This window comes from Hirundo rustica, chromosome 26, assembly GCF_015227805.2.
Source record: "Hirundo rustica isolate bHirRus1 chromosome 26, bHirRus1.pri.v3, whole genome shotgun sequence".
Lineage (NCBI taxonomy): Eukaryota > Metazoa > Chordata > Aves > Passeriformes > Hirundinidae > Hirundo > Hirundo rustica.
The window spans coordinates 50,377-70,715 of NC_053475.1; the positions used below are offsets into that span (position 1 = coordinate 50,377).

General features: G+C 55.6%; 1 protein-coding gene across 1 annotated transcript; it reads right to left on the reverse strand.

Annotated features, from left to right (window-relative positions):
• Positions 1–4,036: 4,036 nt before the first annotated feature.
• Positions 4,037–20,053, reverse strand: MAU2 (MAU2 sister chromatid cohesion factor). The gene is made up of 19 exons (XM_040086782.2): positions 19,634–20,053; positions 19,358–19,375; positions 19,033–19,098; positions 18,043–18,138; positions 17,014–17,108; positions 15,798–15,825; positions 15,273–15,428; positions 14,185–14,331; positions 13,315–13,405; positions 12,936–13,039; positions 12,048–12,125; positions 11,386–11,451; positions 11,087–11,170; positions 9,622–9,671; positions 9,363–9,440; positions 7,642–7,753; positions 6,939–7,029; positions 5,497–5,624; positions 4,037–4,241 (listed from the first exon to the last, which is right to left on the reverse strand). Exons 1-19 carry the CDS (start codon positions 20,051–20,053, stop codon positions 4,167–4,169), a joined length of 1,983 nt encoding a protein of 660 aa, XP_039942716.2. The 3' UTR covers positions 4,037–4,166.
• Positions 20,054–20,339: the final 286 nt, after the last annotated feature.

Sequence of the window (20,339 nt, forward strand, 5' to 3'; positions counted from 1 at the left end):
GGGACCCGCCCCCCCTCCTCCCCCCTCCCCCATCCTCCCGCCCCTCTCCCCCTCCCCTCCCCTCCCCTCCCCCCCCCCCGTGCCCCCCCCCCCCTCGCCCCCCCCCCCCCCCCCCGTTGCCAGGCAGATTTGGGACACCCTCGCGCCCGGCCACGCCCCCCTGCCCAGGCCCGGGGCGCTGCGTTGGGTGGGTTTTTTGTGGTGGGTTGTGGTGTGGTTTTTTTTTTTTAAATCTTTAAACTAATGATTGACTGCGGCGCCGCCCAATGGAAAGGCGGGGTTGCCGGGCCGGCAGCCAATCAGCGCGCAGAGCCGGCAGCGTGCCCGCCCCCGTAGTAAGCGGCGAGGGGGCGGAAGGCGTGGCGCTGCCTGTGATTGACAGGCGCGCTGACCGATCAGCCGCGCGCCCCCGTGGTGCGCGCCCCGGCCCCGCGGAGAGAGAGGGAAGGGGCGCGGCTTTGCTTTGATGGACGGGCGCGCCGTCCAATAGGAGCCGGGGAGCGCAGGACGGAAGCCAATGGGAGCGCGGCCCGCGGGCAGGGGCGGGGCCGCGGGCCCGGCTCCGCCCGCCGGTGCCCGGCCGGGGCCGGCTGAGGTGATGGCGGCCGGGGTGAGGTGATGGCGGCCGGGAGGGGCCGGGCCCGGCCCCGGTCCGCCCCGATCCGCCCTTATCCGCCCGCGCAGGCCGCGCTGGGGCCGCCGATAGCGGGGGGGCGGCGGCAGGAAGCGGGGGAGGCACCGGCGGAGCCGGTTCTGCGGGAGGGGCTGCGGCCGGGCCGGGACTCGCGGCACAGCCAGGCCGGGGACCAGCGGGGAACGGGGCGGCGGCAGGGCCCGGGCCCGGAACAGCGGCAGGGCCCGGTCCGGAACAGCTCCAGCCGGTACCGGAACAGCGGCAGGGCCCGGTCCGGGACAGCTCCAGCCCGGTACCGGAACAGCTCCAGCCGGTACCGGAACAGCGGCAGGGCCCGGTACCGGAACAGCTCCAGCCGGTACCGGAACAGCTCCAGCCGGTACCGGGGCAGGGATGATGAGGCCCCGGTGCCGGTCCCCGCGCAGCTCCGCTGGTCCCGGAGCCGATCCCGGTGCCGGGGCAGTTCCGGTGGTCCCGGTCCAAGTCCCGGTCCGGTCCCGATCTGGGTCAGAGCTGCCCCGTCCGGTCCGGCTGCTCCTGCAGGGATCATTCCCGAAGGGATTTGGGATCATTCCCGGTGGGATTTAACCCTCGGGATCATTCCCACACAAATTTGGGATCACTCCCTTTGGGATTTAACCCTCGGGATCATTCCCGGTGGGATTTAATCCCTCAGGTTCGGGTTTCCCTTTTTCCCCACGTTTTATCCAGGTGTGAATTAATTCCGTTTTCTTGGAATTTGAAATGTGAGATGCTGGAGAATTTGGGAATAAAAGGCACAAAAAAAGGAATTCTGTCCTGGGAATAAACCCCAATCCCAGGGGCTGGATCCATCCCTAGAACCCGGGGTTATCCCAAATTCCCGGCAGCTCCAGAGCCGCCATTCCAAACGGGAAATCCGGGAAAAGTTTAAGGAATTCTGGAGTAGAAGAAGTAAAATTCCACTTTATCCCGGAATTATTCTAATATAGAAAATCCCGAGGGGCCTCGGGCTCATCCCGGATCCGGCTCATTCCAGGGATTCTGGAATTCCTGGGATAACGGGGAGGGGCACAGCCAGGATTCATCCCGGATTCCAGCTGGGAATGGGGACAGGGAGTGCCGGAATTCCCGGCTCGTCCTCAGCTGATTTTTGCTGAGCTGGCGGGAGGAAATTTGGATTTGGGGATTTTTTTGGGAATTTTAGGGGAATATTTTCATACTTTTGGGGGCGTTTTTTGGGAATTCCCAATTCCCGCCGTGCCTGGGATCCAGAGGGAATCAATCCAGCTGCTGGCTCGGGGCAGAAATCCCTTTTTTTTTTTTACACTACTTACACCAGGGATCGGATTTTTAGGGAGAAATCCCGGCTATTCCATGAAGAATCCTGGAAAAAACTCTACAATTCCCTAAATTCCTTCTGTTTCTAAGGATCCTGTGGTCGTTTCTGCAGAGAATTCCACGATTTCGAGAGGAAAAACTCCAGAGCAACACTGGAGAGAATCCTGGATTTTCCCCTTTTCCTCCGAAATTCCAAGGAATTCCAGCTCCCCCTTCCCACCTCCGCTCCGTGCAAATAAAAACAAACCAGAAGAAAAGAAGGAAAAGCTCCCAAAAAAAGCTATTAAATAATTTAATATACAATGGTAAAAAGCTCTGTACATGGGATCGGGGAATTCCGGGAATTCCGGCAGCGGGAGGAGCCGGGATCCGGCTCAGAGCTCCCATCCCAACCCCACGCAATTCCAAAGGGATTCTTCCCCATGTTTCAGCCACTGGATGGGTTCTTAGGGGAAGCTGAAGGCGGAAAATTGGGAATTTTTTGGGAATTCTGCTCCTTCCTCGGCGTCTCTCCCCACGGGAACTGCTGGAGAATTCCCTGGAAAACTCCCCGGGCAATTCCCAAAGCTCAGCTCCAACCACAGCTCTCCGAAATTGGGATTTTTTCCCAATTTTTCCCCATTTTTTTTCTGGGTTTTGCCCCAAATTTTGGGGATTTGGCCGCCCTGGAAGTGCCCAAATCCAGGTGGGAGCAGCCTGGAATAGTGGAAGTGTCCCTGCCCTCGGGATCATCCCGAGGCTTTTCCAGCCCAAAATTTGGGAATTTCATCCCAAAATTTCGAGCCGGAGCTGAGTTTAGCCTGAAATTCCGGAATATTCCGGAGTTAGAAGGGAAAATTTGGATTTCCTGGATGGGATCTGGGAATTTTCAGCCTCTCCCAGCACAGGAAAATTCCAAGGAAAAAGATTCCAAGGAATTGTTGCGCGCCCCGGGCGGGCTTCCAAAGGAAATAAAATCTGGGAATGCGCTTCCCAAAAACCTCAAAAACTGGGAAAACTCCCCCAGTTCTCCACGGGGATCAAAATCCCAGGATCCCAAAATTCCTGGGACGCTTCTGTCCCAGGGGGATCCCAAGTATCCCAAAAAAAGGGATCCAGGGAACTTGGGAGCCTCTGGAAGCTCCCATGGGAATTCCAGCCCTGGATTCAGGCTGGAAAATCCCCGGATTTGGGAATTCTGTGGGATTTTTTTTCCGTGGTTTTTTTGAGTTCCAATGGCACCGAGGGTTTTCCTTAATCCCAAAGAAATCCGGAATAAAAACTCCCAATGCTCAATCCCAAAAAATTCCCGGGATTTCCAGGTCCTCTGGAGTTTTCCAGGAGATTTAGGACCGGGATTTCCATGGGGGGGAAAAAAAAAAAAAAAAAGGGAAAATCCAAATTTTTGGGAATGGGACCAAAAAATCCAGAGAAATTCCAAGTGGGAAAAACAACTCCATTCCACCCCAGGCACTGCTGGAATCCTGGAAAAACTCCCAGCCTTTTTCCTGGGATTCAGCATTCCCAGATTTCTGGGAGAATTCCGCTGGTAAATCCAAAACAAAGAAAAAAACTGGGATAAAACGGGGAATTTAACCTGGAAAAAAACCTGGAAGAAAACCTGGAGAAGGGAATTTAGTGCCGAGGGCAAGGCTGGAATTTCATCCCGAACCTCTGGGTGAGGCCGATCCGGATGGAATCCCGGGATTTGGGAATCCTTAAGGCACAGATGCCTTCAGGCTGGAAAAATCTGGGATCAGCAGGAAAAATTCCTGATTTTTCCCAATGCCAAAGGCGCGGGCAGAGCTGTGGTGCGGGAGGGATATCCCAGGAAATCCCGGAATTCCAGCCGGGAATCCAATCCGTGATCTCCTCCTCCCCTTTTATCCCCGAGGATTCCGAGCTTCCCGCTGGAATTCCGAGCCTTTCCCGGGAATTCCCGCCAGGATCAAACCCTGGGATTCACCTGGACCTTCCCACCTGGAAAAGCAGCTCCGGAGGCTCTGGGAATTCCTGGGCAATTCCTGCTTTTCTCTCGCTGCCGGAGGGAATTCCGAAGCTTTTCCGTGGATTTGTTTTTGTTTCTTTTCCCGAGTTTTTGACGCTTTTTGTTTTGTTTCGTTTGTTTGTTTTTCCCCCCGGGATGTTGTCGGTGGATGTCCCGGAGTACTCCCGGGGTTCTCCCGGGGTTTTCCCGGGTTTTTCCCGGGGTTTTCCCGGTTTTTCCCGGCGCTCACAGCAGGCTGGCCAGGCTGGTGGTGGGGCCGTTCTGGGCCTGGAACTGCACTGGGGGGGGTCCGTCCGTCCACTGCAAGGGAAAAACGGGATCAGAACCCCGGGAAAAATTCCCAGGAAAATCCTCCCTGCCCCCAGGGAATCCCAAATTCCAACCCTCATCCCGCTGGGATTTGCCTTTCCAGGGTTTTTTTTTTTTAATTTCAAAGCCAGTTGAAAATTCACCTTTGGAGTGAAAAATTCCGTTTGGGAGCAGGAAAAAGTCAACTTTGGGGCAGAAAATTGAACTTTGGGGTGGAAAATTCAACTCTGAGGTCAGGAATTTCAATTCTGGAGTGAGAAAACTCCGTTTTGGGGGGTGCCAAGAATTCCGTTTCGAGGGGGAAGATTCCCTTCTGGGGCGGGAGGAAAAGCCCTGGAGCAGGGACAGGAGCAGGGACAGGAACAGGGACAGGGACAGGATCAGGATTGGGATCGGGATCTGGATCAGGATCGGGATCTGGATCGGGATCGGGACCAGGATCAGGATCAGGACCAGGATCGGGATCAGGATCGGGACCAGGATCAGGATTGGGATCAGGATACGGATCAGGATCGGGACCAGGATCGGGATTGGCATCGGGACCAGGACCAGGACCGGGATCGGGACCAGGACCAGGATCAGGACCAGGACCGGGACCAGGACCAGGACCAGGAGCAGGAGCAGGAGCAGGACCAGGACCAGGACCAGGATCGGGATCAGGATTAGGATCAGGATCGGGACCAGGACCGGGATCAGGACCAGGACCGGGATCGGGACCGGGACCAGGACCGGGATCAGGACCAGGACCAGGATCGGGATCAGGATCGGGACCAGGATCAGGATTGGGATCAGGATACGGATCAGGATCGGGACCAGGATCGGGATTGGGATCAGGACCAGGACCAGGACCAGGACCAGGACCAGGACCAGGATCAGGACCAGGACCGGGACCAGGACCAGGACCAGGAGCAGGAGCAGGAGCAGGACCAGGACCAGGACCAGGATCGGGATCAGGATTAGGATCAGGATCGGGACCAGGACCGGGATCAGGACCAGGACCGGGATCAGGCCCAGGCCCAGGACCGGGATCAGGACCAGGACCAGGACCTGGAGCAGGACCAGGACCAGGACCGGGACCAGGACAGGGACAAGGATCGGGACCAGGACCAGGATCAGGATCGGGATCAGGATCAGGACCAGGACCAGGATCAGGACCAGGACCAGGACCAGGACCAGGACCAGGATCGGGACCGGGATCGGGATCAGGATCGGGACCAGGACTCTCCGCCGGGTCTGGGGCGCTGACCGTGATGAGGTTGTGCTCCGGGAGGCTGCAGGCCTCGATGTGATCCTGCAGCAGCTGCTGCGAGAAGTTCTGGTGCATCTGCGCCGCCTCGTGCGCGTCCATGGCGTTCCCGCACGCCTTGTTCAGGTCTGCAAGCGCCGGGAAAAACGGGAATTCGGGATCTGCCGGGAATTTCCCGGGACGGGAGGGAAGGGAAACCCCGAGAATTCCCAGGGATGGGAGGGAAGGGGAGCCCCGAGAATTCCCTGGGATTGGAGGGAAGGGGAGCCCCGAGAATTCCCAGGGATTGGAGGGAAGGGGAGCCCCGAGAATTCCCTGGGATGGGAGGGAAGGGAAACCCCGAGAATTCCCTGGGATTGGAGGGAAGGGAAACCCCGAGAATTCCTTGGGACGGGAGGGAAGGGAAACCCCGAGAATTCCCAGGGATGGGAGGGAAGGGGAGCCCCCAGATCCCCAGGGATTCCTCGGTGTGCAGGGCAGTAGGAGTCCTGAAATTCCCAGGGATTCCCCAGGATCGCAGGGAATCAAATCCCAACTTTCCCAAAGATTCCTTGGGATGGAAGGGAATAACAGTCCCAAAGAATTCCTTAGGAATCCAGGGAATCAAATCCCCGAATTCCCATTGATTCCCTGGGATCGCAGGGAATCAAATCCCAACCTTCCCGAAGATTCCTTGGGATTGTAAGGAAATGGATTCCCAAGGATTCCAGGGAATGAGATGCCCAAGGATGCCTTGGTGTGCAAAGGAACAAAATTCCCAATAATTCCTCGGGATTGCAGGGAATAAAATCCCAAAATTGCCTCAATTTGAAGCAAAATCTGCCCCAAAAACTCCACAGAGATCCCAAATTCTTCCCTCTTCCAAAGGAATTTTTGGGATTCCATCCCATTCCCCCCCCACTCTCCCAACCAAGAATTCCTTCCCAAAATCCCCATTCCCAGTTTAAATCCATTCCCTGTGTCCTGGAATTCCATCCCTTATCCCAAACCCTCTCCAGCTCTCCCAGAGCCCCTTCCCACCCTGGGATCAGCTCCGGGTTCTCCCTGTAATTCCCACCCTGGGGCTTTTTCCCATTTTTCCAGGATAATCCCTGATCCCAAATCACCCCAGAGCTGCACATTCCCACCCCAGGATCAGCTCCCGGCATTCCCGATGTTCTCCCGGCCATTCCCACCCCCGGATCAGCTCCCGGCATTCCCGAGGCTCTCCGGCCGTTCCCGCCCCGGGATCAGCTCCCGGCATTCCCGATGTTCTCCCGGCCATTCCCACCCCCCGGATCAGCTCCCGGCATTCCCGAGGCTCTCCGGCCGTTCCCGCCCCGGGATCAGCTCCCGGCATTCCCGATGTTCTCCCGGCCATTCCCACCCCCCGGATCAGCTCCCGACATTCCCGAGGCTCTCCGGCCGTTCCCACCCCCGGGCCGTTCCCGATCCCGGATTACCCCGGAGCAGGGCCGAGGACCAGAGCTGCACCGACATGTCCGGGATCTTGCTGGCCAGCTGCATGGCTGGCACCACCATGTTGTTGCTTTCCTAGGGAAAAAAACGGGAAAATTGGGATTTTCCTGCTCTTTCCAGCACGGATTGACTGGAAAAGGTGGAAAACTTCTGGTGGGGAATTGGATTTTTGTTGTTCTCTTCGAGTCCTTGGGATGGGAGGGAATAAAATGCTCAAGATTCCCAAGGATTTCTTGGGACTGAAGGGAACAAAATCCCCAAATTCCCAAGGAATTCTTGGTGTGGAAGGGAATCGAATCCCCAAATTCCCAAGGATTCCCTGGGATTGCAGGGAATGAATGGAAGGGCAGGGTGGCACCTCCCAAAGCTCCATTCTGGAATTCTGGATTGGGAGAAATCCCACCTTCCGGGTCTCTCCACGGGAATTCCCAGGGAATTCTGCCAACCCAATCCACTTCACAATGACACTCTCCCCTTTTCCCGTATTTTTTTTTCCAGGAATTACAGCCCGGCTCCTTCCAGAACAGATCCCAAGCCCCACAAAACCCCAAATCCCGCCACGCTCCAGAGGGAAGAAAGCCCCAGCTCTGGATGCGACGACGCTTTGGAAAAACCGCTTTAAACCCCGCCCCCGCTTTTCCCGTGCGCATCCCGACGTTCCCGGGAATTGCGGGATTCGGGAATCACCCTGTGGTTGCCCAGCACGTAGAAGATGTGGCCCAGCAGCACCAGGGAGCACGCCGTCAGGCGGTTCAGGTCCTCGGCGTTGGACATCTTCAGCGTCTCCCGCAAAAAACGCCTGGAAAAAACGGGAAAAACCGGGATCTGAGACCTCCCCGGGAATCCTGGAACCATCCCCGGGAATCCTGGAACCATCCCTGGGAATCCTGGAACCATCCCCGGGAATCCTGGAACCATCCCTGGGAATCCTGGAACCATCCCCGGGAATCCTGGAACTATCCCCGGGAATCCTGGAACCATCCCCGGGAATCCTGGAACCATCCCCGGGAATCCTGGAATCATCCCCGGGAATCCTGGAACCATCCCCGGGAATCCTGGAATCATCCCTGGGAATCCTGGAATCATCCCTGGGAATCCTGGAACCATCCCTGGGAATCCTGGAACCATCCCTGGGAATCCTGGAACCATCCCCGGGAATCCTGGAACCATCCCTGGGAATCCTGGAACCATCCCTGGGAATCCTGGAACCATCCCCGGGAATCCTGGAACCATCCCCGGGAATCCTGGAACCATCCCCGGGAATCCTGGAACCATCTCCAGGAATCCTGGAACCATCCCCGGGAATCCTGGAACCATCTCCAGGAATCCTGGAACCATCCCCGGCCGGGGGAAACGGCAGGAGTTGGGATAAATGGCTTGAATGGATGGGAATTCCTGGGTTTTCTCTGGGAAGATCCTCGGGACAGAAAGGAATGAGAGGGGCGAGATTCCCAAGGATTCCTTGGGATTGCAGGGAATGAGATTCCCAAGGATTCCCGGGAATTAAACGCAATAAAATCCCCAAGATTCCCAAGGATTATGAGTCCCAAAATTCTCACAAATTCCTTGGGGTTCCAGGGAATAACATTCCAAGATTCTCAAGGATTGCAAGGAACGAGATTCCCAATGATTCCTGGGGACTGCAGGGAATAACATTCCCAAGATTCCCAAGGAATTCCCAAGGATTGCAGGAAATGATTCCCAAGGAAAGAGCTCAACCCCCGGCACTTCCCTGCGCTTCTCCCTCCCAGCTAATCCAGGAGAAATCCACGGGAACTGGGTGCAAACCGAGCCGCGGCATTCCCATTCCCATTCCCATTCCCATTCCCATCCCTCAGGAGCCAGACGGGGTTTCCATCATTTCCCCCACTCTTCCCCATATTTTTCCCTCATTTTTCCCACATTTTTCTCACGTTTTCCCCCCATATCTTTCTCTCATTTTCCCCATATTTTTCCCTCATTTTTCCCAATATTTTCCCCACATTGTCCCCACATTTTTCCTACATTTTCCCCACATCTTTCCCCCATAAATTTCCCTCATTTTCCCCATATTTTTCCCTCATTTTCCCCACATCTTTCCCCATATTTTTCCCACATTTTCCCCTCATTTTCCCCACGTTTTCCCCATAAATTTCCCTCATTTTCCCCACGTTTTCCCCACATTTTTCCCACATTTTCCCCACATTTTTCCCTCATTTTCCCCACATTTTTCCCTCAATTTCCCCCACATTTTTCCCTCATTTCCCCCACATTTTTCCCCATAAATTTCCCACGTTTTCCCTTCATTTTCCCCACGTTTTCCCCTCATTTTCCCCATATTTTCCCCTCATTTTCCCCACGTTTTCCCCACATCTTTCCCCTCATTTTCCCCACGTTTTCCCCGCGTTTTCCCGCGGGTCTGGACTCACTTGGCCTCGTTGTACCTCCCCTGGAAGAAGGAGAAGAGCCCTCGGATGTAGAAGGCCGCGGCCCGGAGGCAGTGGGAGCTGTGGGAACGCAGCGTGGGCACCTCAGGATGGCCGCAATTCCCGGGAATCCCACCCCAAATCCAGCCCCAGCCCCTCCCTGGCAATCAGCCTGGGTTTTTTTATCCCCGAATTCCTTGGAAATCCCGCTGCAAGAGCGGCGTTCCCAGCCCGGGGCGCTGGGGTTTGCGGGAATTCTCACCTCACTGGGAAGTTGTGGTCGGGATTTATCCTTTCCAGCAAACTGTAGAGCTGGAAAACGGGAGAGGAACAGGGAATCGGCACGGGAAAATCGATTTTCCGAGGAAAAATCGGCACCAAAGCAGTGAAATTCCACCCAAACCACCCCCAATTTGTCTCGTTCAGATCCCAAAAATCAGCTTCTACCCCAAATCTCCTCCAATTCCACAGGATTTCCTGGATAATAATCGCATTCCCGCGGAAAACTTGGAGCTGGTGCGTCTGATAGTGATTTTGTTATCGGGTTTAATTAAAACCAGAATTTAATTAGAGAATTCACAAATTTTAAGGATATTTTTGTGCGCAGGAAGCGAAATTCCTGTGGAGAATCTTGGCAAGGCAAATCCCTGAGGGCTCTGGGAGGGCGAAAATGAGGAATTTTTGGAATAAAACAGCAAAACTCAGGAGCAAATCCCTCGTTTTTGTTATTTCTGTGATTCCCTGAAACTCCTGGATATGGAAAATGATGGAAAATGGATGGAAAATAATGGAAAATGAGGCCAAGGGGTTGAGTGAGAGATGACAGAGTCAAACCCCATTCCCCTGGGAAGAATTCTGGGAATAATTCAGAGTATTTGGAGTTTTCCAGCTGATTTCTCAGGAATTCCCATCCCCCTGATTGAGGAGATGCTGCCAGCAAGGTCCTGATGGCAAAAATGCCCAGGAAAACCCAAATCCCAGGAATTTTCTCCACAGGAAAGTGGGATTCGAGAGTAAGCATGGGAAAAATTGTGGGAATCATCCAGAAAATTCTGCTCCAGAACTTTTTTCTGGAGTTTTCCAGTTGATTCCTCCCAAATTCCCACTCCCCTCATGACGGAGCTGCTGCCAGCAAGGCCCTGACAGCAAAAATACCCAGGAAAAGGCAAATCCCGGGAATTTCCTCCACAGAAAACTTGGGATTTCTCCCTGGCGAATCCTGGGAATTCTCCCCAGGGAACACTGGGATCTCTCCCCGGAGAATCCTGGGAATTCTCCCCAGAGAACACTCGGATTTGTCCCCAGAGAACCCCGGGAATTTTCCCCAGGGAACACTCGGATCTCTCCCCAGCCAATCCCGGGAATTCTCCCCAGGGAACACTGGGATCTCTCCCCAGCCAATCCTGGGAATTTTGCCCAGGGAACACTGGGATCTCTCCCCAGCCGATCCCGGGAATTCTGCCCAGGGAGCACTGGGATCTCTCCCCAGCCAATCCCAGGAATTCTGCCCAGGGAACACTGGGATCTCTCCCCAGCCAATCCTGGGAATTCTCCCCAGGGAACACTGGGATCTCTCCCCAGCCAATCCTGGGAATTCTGCCCAGGGAACACTGGGATCTCTCCCCAGCCAATCCCGGGAATTCTCCCCAGGGAGCACTGGGCTCTCTCCCCAGCCGATCCCGGGAATTCTGCCCGGGAAGAGCGGGACGCGGCCGCTCCCCGCTCACCTCCTGGTGCCGGTTCCCCTCCCGGATGTAGACGCTGGCCAGGTTGGTGACGATGAACGCCCACAGCTCCTGGTGGGTTGTGAGCTGCAACAGAGACAATTCCCAAATATTCCAGCCCTTCCCTCACGGCCACAGAAAAATCCCCCACCGACGTTCTGATGTGGCAAATCCCCGCCCCGATCCAAGGAAAAGAATTCCTAAACAACAGGATTGAGGACGGTGTCCATCCCAAACCCACGCCGCCGTCCCCACGGCCCATTCCCAAGTTTCCAGAAGAAAATTTGGGAATAAAAGCTCACCCTCAGTGCTGTAGTGAACTGTGCTTCCGCATTGTCCATGCAGTTGACGGAGATGCAGTAGAGACCCTGGAAAAGAAGCAGCATTTTTGGGAATGCTGCCCGAAACATTCCCAAACCCACGGAAATATTGGGATAACAGCGGGAAAAAGGGATCAGCGGGTCTCGGGTGTGGGGAAAATGAGGAGTTTCTACAAAATGTCCTTTAAAATAAGTTATTCATGGGAAAATAAAAAAGCTTAATTCCTTAAAATCGTGGAAAACTCAGCATTCCCAACAAAAACTCTTCCACGATTCCCACAGGAAAACCACCTCCAGTGGGCACAGTCAGTTGAAAGCCCTGGATTTCTCTTTTTCCAGCGGATTCCTCCCAAATTCCCGCTCCCCTTCCGAAGGAGCTGCTGCCGGACAAGGCCTGGATGGCAAAAATTCCTGGGAAAAGCCAAATCCAGGAATTTTCTCCGGAGAAAAGTGGGATTTGCTGCAGCAACTTGGGGCAGCGAGAGGCGCCCCTACCCACCCAAACCATCCTGGAATTGTTTTTCCCAAGGGTTTTAAGGTGGGGATCGGGAATGAGCCCCCCCTCCCAGCCGTGGATGATGCAGACCTTGCATTCCCGGGGAATCTCCCCTCCGGAATTCCCAGGTTCCATCCCGAAAACTCACCAGGAGCGTGTGCAGCTGGGCAGCGTGGTTGGAGAAGAGCCTGGGAGACTGCTGGCACAGCTGGCAGACCTGGGAGATCTGGGGAAGAGGGAGATTCCCGGTTTTTGGCTCTTCCCCGCCATTTCCCGCTCCACATCCCGCCCCTCGCGCCCCTCACGCATCCAGGGGTCGGCTCCAGGATCCCAAACCCTGGGTAAAGGGGAGGCTGGATGCGGGAGAAGGGATTTCCTCACATTCCTCCCACGTTCCAGCTGGTCTGGAATGGTTTCCTCCACCCCCTGGAATTCACAGCCACAGATGCCTCCTGAAAGGCCGCAGGTTTTCCAGGAAAAGTGGGATAAAACCTTCCAAAAGCTGGGATTGGGATGAGTTTCAGGAGCCAGAAGCAGGAGCCTGAATCATTCCCCATTCCCAGCACATTCCCAGCAAAGCTGACAGCAGGGACTGGATTCCCAGGATTTTAAAATGATTGGAAAAATGGGGAAAAAATCCAATTTCCTCTGGAACAACACGAATCAACCAGGAAAGAGGAGGAAAAGCAGGAACGTTAAAAACTGGGAAACAACTGGAGAAGACAGAGGCAGGAGCCACTCTGGAATGGATGGAATGGAAAAAACCGCAGGAATCAGCCTGGAATTCCCGGCAGGAAGGTGTCAATCAAATCAGTTATCCATTATCCCATGACCAATTCCAAAGTGTCCTTAAATAAAGGTTTAAGAGGAGCCAATCCCACGTTTTCCAAGCCCTGAGCACCGCCAAGCCTGACTGCATCCACCAACATCCCAGCAGGAATTCCCGCCCGAGCCCAAAACTGCAACTCCCACGTTCCAAAGGCTGCTCCAGCAGAATATTCCCGTTTTTCTGGGAGCGCTGGGATCCCCACGTTACCTCCTGCAGGGCCGTGGCTTTGTGGCCCGTGACCAGCCTGCACATGATGATGTGCTCCAACAAAATCACCTGGAACGAGGACAGGATGGGGCTGCAGTCCAGCACTGCGGGGGAACAGGAGCAATTCCATCAGGGATTGAAGGAACGCCTCAAATCCCGTCAAAAACAGACGGACAGACAAACAAACCCACCCCAAAAGTTGGATTTTTGTACTCCAAAGCCGCCACCCGGCCTTAAAATCAGGATTTAATCTCAGTTTTGTCTTGGGCTGACGCGGCAGCTCAACAAGGCTGTGGGGTGGGTTTAAACGGGGAATAAACAATGGGATTTTCCAGGATTTTCCTGGATTCCAGCTGAATTCCAACCCCTTTCCCCTTACTTTTGAGCTTCTCCAGCTGCATGAGGGCCTTGTCCGTGTATTTCTGAGCCTTCTCCAGGTATCCTGCCTGCATGGAATGCATCACTGTCACCTGCAGGGGAGCACAGCAAGGGTTATCCACCCCGGAATTCCCCCGGGATGGGATTCCCCCAGGATGGGATTCCCACAGGACACGGGGCTGCCCTGGGATCGAATTCCCTCGGGATGGGATTCCCCCAGGATGGGATTCCCACAGGACACGGGGCTGCCCCTGGGATGGAATTCCCCTGGGATGGTATTCCCCGGGATGGGATTCCCACAGGACCCAGGGCTGCCTTGGGATGGAATTCCTCGGGATGGAATTCCCACAGGACCCGGGGCTGCCCTGGGATGGAATTCTCCTCCCTGGAAAGCTCTGGAGCACCCAGGGCAGGGGGAGGTGTGACTCCTTCCAACCCCAATCATCCCATGATCCCCAGAATTTATCCGTGCAGAGAGCGAAGGGCTGGGAATTCACAGAATTCCACAAATCCCAGATTTTTAACACCGTTTACGGACTGGAATCATCTCCAAGAAACGGAATTAAATCCTTCAGCAATTCCAGGTCCAGCTCTCCTCGTGCTGATAAAGTCAAGCCAAAGCGGCTCTGCTTTGCACAAGTGACTCCATGTCCTTTTTGATTCTGGTATCAGTTCCCCAATTAATCAATCACTGATTAATTAACCTCCGTTTCCAGCCTGGAATCTCCTCACACACCCAATTTGCCCCCTCACCATCACCCCAGGGGCGCTGAGGGGGGAAAAAACCACCACGGAAAAGCAACGGCAGAACGCCCCCAACAGTTAACGAGCCCTCCTCCATTAGCAGGCGGCGCTAATTAGGAGCTCTCACCAGGTAGACCAGCACACACATGTGCTCCTTGGGCAGCCAGTGGAAGAGGTCCGCGGGGTTGCTGGGCAGGATCTCGTCGTCGTGCAGCGTGGAGATGGTCTGGATGCACTGCTGCAGCTGCTTCAGGCACGGCTTCACGCTCTTCACCTGCCGGGAAACCATTCCCAGACGGAATGCCTCACGTTCCCGGTGCTGGAACGCTCTGGGATAGGGGAAACCACCTCCCAGGGGATTGGGAATTCCTGTGTCCGGGGGATTGGGAATTCCTGTGTCCAAGGGTTGGTTCAGGGTTTGGGGTTGGGCTTCACCCTCTTCACCTGCCGGGAAACCATTCCCAGCTGGAATGCCTCACATTCCTGGCCGGAATTCCTCATATTCCCATGGCTAGAATTCCTCACATTCCCAGTGCTGGAATGCTCTGGGACAGGGGAAACCACTTCCCAGGGGATTGGGAATTCCTGTGTCCATGGGACTGGGAATTCCTCTGTCCAAGGGATTGGGAATTCCTGTGTTTAAGGGTTGGGAATTCCTGTGTCCAAGGGATTGGGAATTCCTGTGTCCAAGGGATTGGGAATTCCTGTGTCCAGGGGATTGGGAATTCCTGTGTCCAAGGGACTGGGAATTCCTGTGTCCAAGGGATTGGGAATTCCTGTGTCCAAGGGATTGGGAATTCCTGTGTCCAGGGGATTGGGAATTCCTGTGTCCAGGGGATTGGGAATTCCCGTGTTTAAGGGCTGGGAATTCCTGTGTCCAGGGGATTGGGAATTCCTGTGTCCAGGGTTTGGGGTTGATTCAGGACTGACGACGCTCAGCGCTTCCCGGTGGTGAAGGGCAGCAAGAGATGCTTAAAATATTCCCAAAATCCCCCCCAAAAATTCCTGTTATCCCCTCCAACACGCCAGGGATATAAAACCACCGTGGACACCATCTCCAAACTCACGTCATTTCCTCACTCTTCCTTCAACTCAGCATTAAAACCGCCAGGAATTCACTCCCACTATTTAAAAAATCCCCCAAATCCCCCCCAGGGCGGATTTTTTAGGGACCACCCCAATCCCCAATCCCAAATCCCAAGCCCCAGGACGTACCTGGCCGGCGTCCAGGTAATGTGTGACCTGCAGCACCAGGAAGAAGACCCTGAGCGATTCCTTCTGGATGGGGTTTCCCTGCCAGTTCTCCACGATCTGCCCGCACAGCGTCAGCAGCGGGTGGACCTCCTGCAGCTTCCTCTCCATCAGCAGCAGCTGCAATCCAAGGAAAACCCCGCTGTTTTCCGGGATAAGCGCTCGGGGAACGCGCCTGGGATTGGCCAAGGGCAGGCTGGAGCGGCCTGGGGCAGGGGAAGGCTCTTCCAAGCCAAACAGTTCCATGGATTCTGTCATTCCAGGAGTTAGGGTGGGAATATTCACCTGACCCCCACAGCCCCTTCATCCCCCCTCAGCTTTTCCACCCCTCCAGTGAAAATTTGCAAGGATCCTTTTTATTTTCCCCAGAAAAAGGCGAATTTATCCGTAAGAATCCTGCTTATCCCCCCCCCCCCCCCCCCAAAAAATCCACTGGAATTTACAATTAAACGGGAATTATGCATTTATTTAAAACTACTTCCAACTCACCATCCCCTTGCTGAGCAGAAAGAGGGCTCTGGAATGAAAAGAAAATTAAGTTAAATTCCAAAAGAAATTCCTTGATCCACAAAAACAAACAAACAAAAAAACCCCAACAAACAAACAAACCCAAACCAGAAAAAAAACCAAGAAAAAAATAAAAATTTGTCTTTTTCTCCCTCTGAAAACAGGGGAAAAAGGAAACTAAGGGAGCTGATAGAGGAATTCCCAGGGGACTCAGGGACGAAATCCCAGGAATTCCAGCAGGGAATTCCAGGGACTCAAGGAAGAAATTCTAGGGCTTTCAGGCAGGAAATCCCAGGGAACTGGGCCAGGAATTCCCAGGGGATCCGGGCAGGAATTCCCAGGGAATTTGAAGCAGGGATTCCCAGGGGATCTGGGGCAGGGATTCCCAGGGGATCCAGCAGGAATTCCCATGGAATTTGAGGCAGGAATTCCCAGGGGATCTGGGGCAGGGATTCCCAGGGGATCCAGCAGGAATTCCCATGGAATTTGAGGCAGGAATTCCCAGGGGATCCAGCAGGAATTCCCATGGAATTTGAGGCAGGAATTCCCAGGGGATCCAGCAGGAATTCCCATGGAATTTGAGGCAGGAATTCCCAGGGGATCTGGCAGGAATTCCCGTGGATTTTGAGGCAGGAATTCCTGGGGGATCCAGCAGGAATTCCCATGGGATCTGGGGCAGGAATTCCCATGGATTTTGAGTCACGAATTCCCATGGAATTTGAGGCAGGAATTCCCATGGAGTTTGAGGCAGGAATTCCCATGGAATTTGAGGCAGGAATTCCCATGGAGTTTGAGGCAGGAATTCCCATGGAGTTTGAGGCAGGGATTCCCAGGGGATCTGGGGCAGGGATTCCCATGGAGTTTGAGTCAGGAATTCCCCTGGAGTTTGAGGCAGGAATTCCCATGGAGTTTGAGGCAGGAATTCCCATGGAGTTTGAGTCAGGAATCCCGGGGGGATCCAGCAGGGATTCCCATGGATTTTGAGGCAGGAATTCCCGGGGGATCCAGGCAGGAATTCCCACGGAATTTGAGGCAGGAATTCCCCCGGAGTTTGAGTCAGGAATTCCCACGGAGTTTGAGGCAGGGATTCCCATGGAGTTTGAGGCAGGGATTCCCATGGAGTTTGAGGCAGGAATTCCCGGGGGATCCAGCAGGAATTCCCATGGAGCTGTCCGAGCCAGGCCCGCCCCGCCGTCACCTGGTGTACTCGGAGCCCACCACGCGCGCGTACTCCGCCCCCACGCCCAGCAGGTCGCAGGCCGACACCAGATCCTTCTCCAGGGTGTGCAGTTGCTGAAACGGGAAAAAAACAAACCAGGAAAACTCGGGATGTGCCCCAGGAATCCCAAGGAAACGCCACTATCCCTGGGTTTGGAGATTCCTGCTCCTTAAAGGGGTTTTAGAGCTGCTTTCCAAAGAAATCTGTGGCGTTCCCAAGGATTTGTCTGAGCCCGGAAGGATCTTTTTTCATTTGAAATCCTTAATCAATGAGGAATTGGTTAAAAATTGGAGGCAGATCCTGCGAAGGGTGAAAAGCCAGCGCTGATCAGATCCCAAAAATCCCGGGAATGTCCCACTGGAACGAGAGTTTTCCCAGCAAGAGGCGTGCTCCCAAATTCTATCCCTTTCCCAAACTCAGCGGGGAATTCAGGAAGAATTCAGGAACGGGCTCCAAGGGAATGGGAAAACAGGGGAAAATGGGAAGAAGCTCCAAGGCGAGGAAAAGCTTCTAAGTCCTCAGGATGAACTGCAAACTAAACATTCCTCAACTAGCAGGAAATAAAAAACTAAAATTAAACATTTTTAATTTATAAATATTTTGGAGCATATTCCAGACCAGGAAAAAGAATTTCCCTTGGATTCCTTTCCCCTCTCCTTCTCCCACCCCACATCCCTAATGAAACACAAACCACAACACCTCCAGCCCCAGCAGGATTTGCTCTCCCTGGAGGCCCCAGAATGGATTTTTTACTCCATCCTTGGAATCCCAGGACCCTAATTCCCACAGGGTGATCCTGGCTGGTTCCTTGATCCAATCCAGAGGCTCCCAACACCAGTTCCCAGCCGGATTTGCGTTTTCCTTCTCCGTTAACAGCAAATTTTCAAGGGATAAATGCACAAAAGGCATCCACTGACAGCGGGTTTTTAGAGAATGAGAGAAGGAAAGAGCTCCACGCTGTTTTTACTGGGAAGAGAGGATTTTCCCAGGATTTTCCCAGGGACTCACGGCCAGCTGGAAGAGCAGCCTGCAGTGCCAGTAGGGAGTTTGCTGGGAGATCTGGATGGCTTTGCGCAGCAGGGGCTTGGCCGTGTCCACGGAATTCTGCAACACAAACGCCCCCAGTCAACACAAACCCGGGATCCCGGGATTCCCCGGCCCGGAGATTCCTTGGAAATCCCGCTGAGCCCCTCGGGGAGGGTCGGGAGGGAGGCAGCAAAGCGTTGGAAACAATAAAAATAAAACGGGAGAAGCTCGGGGCGGCTCCGCCCTCGGAATGCCCAAGGTGGGGCTGGATGGGATTGGGGAAACGCGGGATTTTGGGATTTTGCACGGGGCAGGGGGGGATTGGATGGGATTTTCCAATCCAAACCATTCCAGGATATCGGGATTCAAAACCCCAGGAAGTGATTTTGGAGGAAATCAGCACAGAAACCAACGCAAAATCCCAGATACTGGGGCTTTCCAATGAGGGAGCCGAAAACACGGAAAGGGAGTCCTTGGAGAAGGAATGGAGGGACAGGACACAGGGAATGCCTCCCCAGGCTCCCCTGTGATGGGATTCTGGGATGGAATTCCTCCCTGGGAGGGCGGGATGGGGCTGGGACGGAAGTCCCAGAGCAGCTGGGGCTGCCCCATCCCGGGAATCGTCCAGGCTGGAGCGCCCTGGGATGGGGAAGCTGATCCTCCCATGGAACAGGAGGATCCTTCAGGCCCCTTCCAACCCAGATCACCCCAGGACTCCAAAATCCTGAGGAAAACACTGGATTTGCTTCCCTCCCTCCCCTACAATCAGCATCTGTTTAATGAGGACTAAAAAATGTCTTTGGCCAAGCAAAATCCTTCTGCGGTGGGAAAGGCTTGTTACAACTCCAGCAGGAACTTCCTCAACAAGGAAGGAAAGAGCCTCTCATCCCAGAGATCTGATTTTTAACGGGAACATCCCACTCCAAACCCGAACGGAAAAGGGCACAGAGGGCTGTGGGGGGCTCCTCTCACCTCCTGGCAGTAGAGCTCCGACAGCAAACTGGCTGCCTCAAACTTCACATCTTCAAACTGCGGGATCTGGCACCGGGGTTAAGGGAACAACAAAATCTGGGTGGGAAACAGCAGCAAACCCTCCAAAAGCGCTCGGGAAATTTGGGCTGAGATGGGGTTTAAGGTCCCTCCCAAGCCAAAGCCCGTGGTTCCGTGAAAGCAGCGATGAAGCGGATCAAGAACGCCCACTCCGTGCCCCCAACCCCGGGCCCTTGAAGGTGTCCTGGGAGTTTCCTTGGAGTTGTTCCGAGCTCGGAGCCACGGCTGGATCCCGGGAAAAGGATACCTGCTGTGATATCAGCCACTGCAAGAGAACACAGCGGGTTGGGCTGGCACCGACACCCAGCGGAACCGCCCTGACGCCCGCCCGCCCTGCGCCAGGAGCCTCCCGCTGCCCCTTCCCCTGCTCCTCACCTCCTCCGGCTGCCGGCACCGCTCTCGGCCGCCCCTTCCCCTTCTCTCTACCTTCTCCAAGTGCCCACTCCCCGTCCCCACCATCCCCGGCCCTTCCTCCGTGCCCCGGCAGCCCCCGAGGCCATCCCGGCTCCCCCGCCCCGCTCACCGCCTTCTCCAGGTGCCCGCGGGCCTGGTCGCCGTTGCGGGTGTGGTGGTAGAGGACGGAGCCGAGCTGGAGGTGCGTGCGGGCCTCCATGCGGGCCGGGGGCTTGCGGGGCAGCACGGCCTGCAGGCAGTGCACGCAGAGCCGCACCTTGGGCGGGCTGGACGTGCGGAAATGCTCGGCCAGGCCCAGCAGCGCCAGGTACCACGACTCGCCCGCGGCCGCGCCGCCGCCCGAGCCCGAGCCCGGCGCAGGCCCGGCTGCGCCGCCGCCGCCTCCGGCGCCTCCGCCGCCGCCTCCGGCACCACCCGCGGCTCCCGCCGCCTCCCCGGAGCCGCTCCCGCCGCCTCCCGCCGGCTGCGGCGGCTGCTGAGGCGGCGGCGGCTGCTGAGGGGCGGCCGCGCCCGCCGCCACCGCCGCCATCTTGGGGCCGCCGACAACACCGCCGCGAGCCGCCGGGCACGACGGGAGTTGGAGTCCCGCCGCCGCAGCGGCGGAGGGGAGATGGGAGTTGTAGTCCGCCCTTTCGCACCCCTAGGACCCGCGGCGAACCGGGGAACGACCGTAGCGGCGGAGCCGCCGGAGCAGGGCGGTTTGGCCGCCCCTCCTGCGGGGCTCGGTGCGGCGGGAGGAGCGGGGAGAGCGGCGGGATGGCCCCCTCGAGGGACTACACCTCCCGGGAGCGCTTGCGGCGGCGCGGCCCGGCGCG